Source organism: Acomys russatus, chromosome 2 (genome assembly GCF_903995435.1).
Source record: "Acomys russatus chromosome 2, mAcoRus1.1, whole genome shotgun sequence".
In the NCBI taxonomy this organism is placed as follows: domain Eukaryota; kingdom Metazoa; phylum Chordata; class Mammalia; order Rodentia; family Muridae; genus Acomys; species Acomys russatus.
The window spans coordinates 94,669,796-94,676,254 of NC_067138.1; the positions used below are offsets into that span (position 1 = coordinate 94,669,796).

General features: G+C 40.7%; 1 protein-coding gene across 1 annotated transcript; it reads right to left on the reverse strand.

Annotated features, from left to right (window-relative positions):
• Positions 1-4,101: 4,101 nt before the first annotated feature.
• LOC127207265 (interferon alpha-13-like) lies at positions 4,102-4,671 on the reverse strand. Its single transcript, XM_051166647.1, has one exon. The coding sequence runs from the start codon at positions 4,669-4,671 to the stop codon at positions 4,102-4,104; it is 570 nt and encodes a 189-aa protein (XP_051022604.1).
• Positions 4,672-6,459: the final 1,788 nt, after the last annotated feature.

The window sequence follows — 6,459 nt, forward strand, 5'->3', positions numbered from 1 at the left end:
CTGAACAGAACACCAACGGCCCAGGCCTTAATGTCAACCATTAATAAATGGGACCTGATGATTCTGAGAAGCTTCTGTAAGGCAGGAGACACTGTCAACAGAACAAAGTGACAGCCTACAAACTTGGAAAAGATCTTCACCAACCCTACATCTGACAAGGGTCCAATATACAAAATATATAAAGAACTCAAGATATTAAACACCACCAAACCAAATAACCCAATTGAGAAATGGGGCTTGGAACTAAACAGAGAATTCTCAACAGAGGAATATCAAATGGCTGAGAAACACTTAAAGAAATGCTCAACCTTCTTAGTCATCAGGGAAATGCAAATCAAAACAACTCTGAGATTCCATCTTATACCCATCAGAATGGCTAAGATAAAAAATTCAAGTGACACCACATGCTGGTGAGCATGTGGAGAGAGAGGAACACTCCTTCATTGCTTGTGGGAATGCAAACTAGTACAGCCACTTTGGAAATCTATCTGGTGCTATCTCAGAAAAATGGGAATAGGGCTTCCTCAAGACCCAGCACACAACAAGAAATTTGCTCAACCGTGTTCATAGCAGCCTTATTCATAATAGCCAGACCATGGAAACAGCCTGAGTGTCCCTCAGTAGAAGAATGGATAAAGAAACTGTGGTGCATTTACACTATGGAATACTACTCAGGTATTAAAACAAGGAATTCCCGAAATTTGTGGACAAATGGATTGAACTAGAAATGATCATAATGAGTGAGTTAACCCAGAAATAGAAAGACTCAAATAGTATATACTCACTTATATCTGCATACTAGCCCAAGGGGCATGTCCCATGAAAGCCTTCACTTACCAGGAAACTGGGACAGAGGGGAGGACATCCTATTGGGATTCTAGATGAGAGAAGCATGGGAGAATAGCAAAGTAGAAGGATCCAGAGGGTCCTAGAAACCTACAAGAAGAACATTCTGATAGGCAGATTTGGGCCCAGGGGTCCTGCTCAAACTATGGTACCAGCCAAGGTCAATACAGGCTGTAAACTTCAAACCCCTACCCAGATCTAGCTAATGGACAGAACATTCTCCACAGTTGAGTGGAGAGTGGGGTCTGACTTTCACATGTACTCTGGTGCCTCACATTTGACCATGTCCCCTGGAGAGGGAGTTCTTGTGGCACTCAGAGGAAGGATAGCAGGTTGCCAAGAGGAGACTTGATACCCTATGAGCATATAAAGAGGGAGGAAGTCCCCCTCAGGCACAGTCATAGGGGAGGGGAATAAGGAGAAAATGGGAGGGAGGAGGAATGGAAGGATACAAGAAATGGGATGACCATTGAGATGTAACAAAAATAAATTAATTTTAAAAAAAGATGAGACCTTGGTTGTGAATAGCTCCTAAGGGGATGATAGACAGACTCTTTCTCCAGAGAGTGTTGTTTATAGAAGGTCAGAGGGAAAGGACACGAAGTTCCCTGTTGTTCCTGGATAACTGTCCATGGATCAGAAGACATTACCTGTGAGGACCTCAGAGGATTTTTTTCCCTCAGACAATGATTGAAGTAAATGATGTCTTCTGAACTGACATTGGTTCTATAGTAGTGTGGAGGAAACTGACAGAAAACAGAATTAGTAGACAATTACAGGCCATGGCCAGTAGGTGGCTCTCTTCTTTCATAAATGTCTGCCAGCATTGAAGATTCCATCCCACTCACACTTCTTAGTTTCTTTTCTCCCATCCTTTCTACGTTTCTTCCCATTTCATTTTTATTTCTCTCTCCCTCTTATTTTTGTGTCATTTTTCTTTATTTACTCGATCCTCCCTTTTCTCTTTTTTTCTTTCTTTCGAACATCAGTGTTAAATCATTAGCATAATATTCTGTATATCCAAAAATAGAAGGAAATTATCTCACATGAGTGTTTTTTGCAAATCTTGAACTACTTCCTTTTAGTGTAAACAATTTGGTTATACATTTTCATTAAGCAACATTTCCAGGCAGGTAGTGAGATGAAATGGGCATCAGTTGTACATTGAGCAGAGATCTTCAATGAGGAGAAATGAGGAGCACACACTGGGGCTTTCTACCTCAGGGCTCAGGAAACAAGCACTGAGCCAGAAAGAGGGGTTCTGGGAAAGCAGGATGATACTAGGATTATATCAGAGGAAAAGCTGTCTGGGCACACATATGTACATAATTATATATAGCATGCACTGCTGTTATGTAGTACATCGTGAGATTATACACATTTATCTGTAATTCCACATTCAGTTTTGGTGTAAGACACTGATCCCTGTATAAAGTATTTGTTAGCTATTAATTTCTTATTGAACACTGAAGTCAGAGATTAATCTTCAGTGTCCACGTGTCTAATGCAGAGATGCTCAGGCAGGTCTGACAGACAGAAAGTGCCTTCAGTGCTTCAGCTGTCTGTACTTTTCCATTCACTCTTTCATCTTCCCTTGAGCTTGGTTTGATGGTAGAAGTTCCCACTTCTGCTTTATTTCCCTTCCCTACTTTCCTAGAAAGAAAATGCTGATGTTGATGTGTGGCTCTGAACCAGAAAATGTGATTTCATTGATAACGGAAGCTAAAGAAAGGAGCTGATGTGTCAACCAAACAGCAAAGTGATAACAACATACCAACTTGTAACATGTTGGCTACTACCATAAAATAGAGTAGATAGATGGACATTATGTAAAATAAGGTTATGATAGTGACTATATTTTTAAGTGAACTTTAGGTTCATGCAATCTAAATTAAACTTTAATGTTTCTCCCAGAAGTGTCAGTTTTGAAGTACTTGTGGAGCCATGAAGATGCCAAAGATTAAAGAAGTGTTGTATCTGTAGCATTCACGATATATGATTTCAAATTATAGCCTTACATCTAACACAAGGTCATTGCACTTGCCAGTCATTACCACAGAACCTCTTGTAGTCCATGACCATAAACACAGAGACACACCACGGGTCACTGGGAAGAAAAGAAAAGGCTGATTTCTCCACATCAGGGATCATTACAGAAGAGGGCATGAGAGAACTGTGAGCCCCAGGTGCCATGGGTGACTACAGCAAAGCCATGCTGCTGGACACCCTGGGTAGTTGCACAAATGCGCTGAGAGTTGCTGTGAATGAATGAACAAAACCAATCCGGACAAAGTCCATGTTGGAAAATGGAGGCAATCTCCCCTCTAGTGTGGAACTATGGCAACTGGTTGTTGCTGCAAGACAGAGGTTCAGTTATTTTCAGGAATGGCGCCTCTGGGAGAGGCTGCTCATTCCCTGGTGGGATTTATCCCAAGGGCTGGTTCTTGAGGCTGTTATGAATGGGGTTGAATTCCAGGTTGTTACTGATACATTTGTCTCAGCAATGAAGGCAGGTTAGCCAGTTTTCTTGATCTATTTTGTATTGCTCTACATGACCTTACTCATATTTAGAACCCAAAACATTTAAACTCGTTGAAGTTGAGTGTAGATTATAGTACTGGAGAAGTCAGATGGAACATGAATCTGGGGAATATTAGGTCAAAGAAGACTAAGACACAATGTGACATTTGCAAGATTCTCTGGCTTTGCGCTGCACAGCATGCTGGCTGCCCCTCCAGAAGCATCCTGTACACTGATGAGAAGCAGAGGAACACTTTGGGGTTTGTCTAAACTCTGGACAGTGCTTACAAGTATCCAGTCTGAGTGTTGGATACTCTTAATTTGTGTAATGTTTATGGTGCAAAGTAAAAATTTAAAAAACATTGGAAAATTTGAAGTTATACCAAATTAACTAAGGAGGAATGTTTTATAGCAATCTTGTTTGAATATAAAATTCTTTAATTACATATGATGGTTTGGTATATTAAAGGGAAAATAAAACAGCAAGATTTAACATAAATAGCTGAAATTAAATTAATAGTAAAATAAATATATACATAAATAAATAGATATAAGACCAAATGGATGCAAAAACAAATGCTTTTCCATTTAGACAAAATTTTCTCTGTTTGGTTGTAACATCTAGGCAGGTTGATTGTGTTCATACCACAATGAAAGAGAGTTTTAAAAGAAGAGCTTATGAAGTAAGATAGAGAGTGCTAGACCAGCAGAGTCCTCTGCATGTTGGCTCAAGATTCACTCCCCCTCTCTCAGTGTTGCCATCCAGTTGGCTGAGGAAGACAGGGCTCTCCTGACTTCTGCTCTCACCACCTCCCAGGCACAGGGGCTGTGTTTCTTCTCTCTCAGGTAGACAGTGATCCTCTGGAAGTATTTCCTCACAGCACCCAGAGAGTCTTCCTGCCTCAGGGGAGGTTCCTGCACCTCCACCTGCTGCATCAGACAGGCTTGCAGGTCCCTGAGCTGCTGGTGGAGGCCAGTGCAGAGCGTGTCTAGGAGGCTTGCCTCCCAAGCAGCAGATGAGTTCACTGAGCTGAAGAGGGTCAGGAGCTGCTGGGTCAGCTCATGCAGGACAGGGATGGCATGAGTCTTCTGGATCTGCTGGGCATCCACCTTCTCCAGAGGGAATCCAAAGTCCTTTCTGTCCTGCAGGCAGGAGAGAGGGGAGAGTCTCCTCATCTGTGCCAGGAATGTCAAGGCTCTCCTGTTCCTGAGGTTCTGTGTCTGAGGCAGGTCACATCCCAGAGAGCAGGTTGACCAGTAGCTCATCACCACCAGGGCCACCAGGAAAGCACAGGACCTAGCCATTGTGGATGCTGCAGCTGCTGCTGGTCCTCTGGGCTGTGTGGTCCTGAACCTTCCCCTCTAGGTTCTCTGAGGACCATCCTGTGTGCATGTGTCTTAAATAAGGGGAACTCTAGTTTCCACTTTCTGAATGCCTTCCCCTTACTTTCCATTATTTTTCACTTTCTTTAACTCATTTTCTACTCGTGTCTGGGCATGTAAAAAAATTTTGATTTTCATTATTGCTTCTTTATTAACTGCTCCCCTCTTAAAAGTGTTTTACAAATGTTCTCTTTGTAATTAGAATAGGCATTAAAAATTACACCACAGATATACAGTCTTTATTTGAAATTTACACATTTATTATGACAAAATTTCCGGTAAATTTTTCTATTAAAGTTATAGTAATTTGTTTTAAACTTAATTATTTGTCTTATTTAGATCATTTACATAAACTTTAAAATCATAAAGTAAGGTATGATGCAAAATTTTCTATATTAAGGTATTTTAAAACAATGCTATAGTTTAAGTATTTCCAATATTTGATGTCTTAAAATTGAGTTCTTCATATTGATTTCATTAAGTGTAGTATAAGTGTATATGAAAAGTTAACGCCAGCCTGAGGGTGCTATGTGTAAAATGGCTTCCTCTCCAAGCTTGATGAACTGAGTTTGGCTTCAAGAATCCATGGTTACAGTAAGGAACCAATAACTGTAAGGTGGCCTCTGACCACAAAATTCACAAAGTCTATACGTGTTCTATTTGTCTGTCTGTCTATCAACCTCTGTCTTTGTCTCTAACATACACACACAGACAGACAGACAGACACACACACACACACACACACACACACACACACACTAATCACACATCAACTCACTCACTCATGTCAATGACACCTCATGTCCTTTAATGTCCCCCAAGTTTCCTTTTGATGTACTGAGTCCTTCTATTCTAAAATCTTTCTCTGTCTTTATGCACCTCTTCACTGACTTTTTTTTCTTCATGACATGGATGATTTTCTGATTTTATTTGTTAATTTTGCAAATGATCTTGTAGCTAACCATGTAAGACTGCTGCTTTCAAATCTTCTTCAAGCATATCAGCTTGCTTGCTTTTCCTCTCAGAATCTGACAGGCTTTTGCCCTTTCATGACTCTAAAGCACCTGATAAATGAAATCTAGTTGATTTATAATCCCAATTACCATTATTCACACTGGAGTGTCTGCTAGAGATCCCAATTTTTCTTCTTTTTTCTTTTGGTCATTTAACACCGTTATAAGTCAAGCATTTCTAGTCCTGTTTTTTGCTTCTACCCCAGGAAACTAAAGAGTTAGAAATCTTTGCCTTTCTTACCTCATTTTATTTCTTTTTGTTGTTGTTGTTCCTTTTCTATACATTGGTGTTTTGTTTGAATTTCTGAGAGATTGCATCCACTGAAATCGGGGTTACAAATACTTCTGAGGAGCCATCACGACACTGGGAATTGAACTCAGGTTCTCTGGTTCTCTGGAATTACAGACAAACTCTGGCCCCAATGCCAGTGAAGGAGTGGACTTGCTAGTGAGGGTAGAGAACAGAGGCACTTCAAATCTTCCTCCACTCATGTACTTACATATGCTTCCAGCAGAAGGCGTGGCCCAGATTAGAGGTGAGTCTTCACACCTCAAAGATCCAGATTACGGTTGTGTCTTTCCACCTTAAAAATCCTGCTTGGAAGTAGATCTTCCCACTCCAAATGAAGCAAAATTCCCTCACAGGTGTGGCCCTTCATTTTGGGGTTTCAATCCCTTCCACGTGTAGCCAACTTGA

Coding starts and splice junctions, on each gene's coding strand:
- LOC127207265 (XM_051166647.1), bottom strand. CDS start 4,671: ATGGCTAGGTCCTGTGCTTTCCTGGTGGCCCTGGTGGTGATGAGCTAC.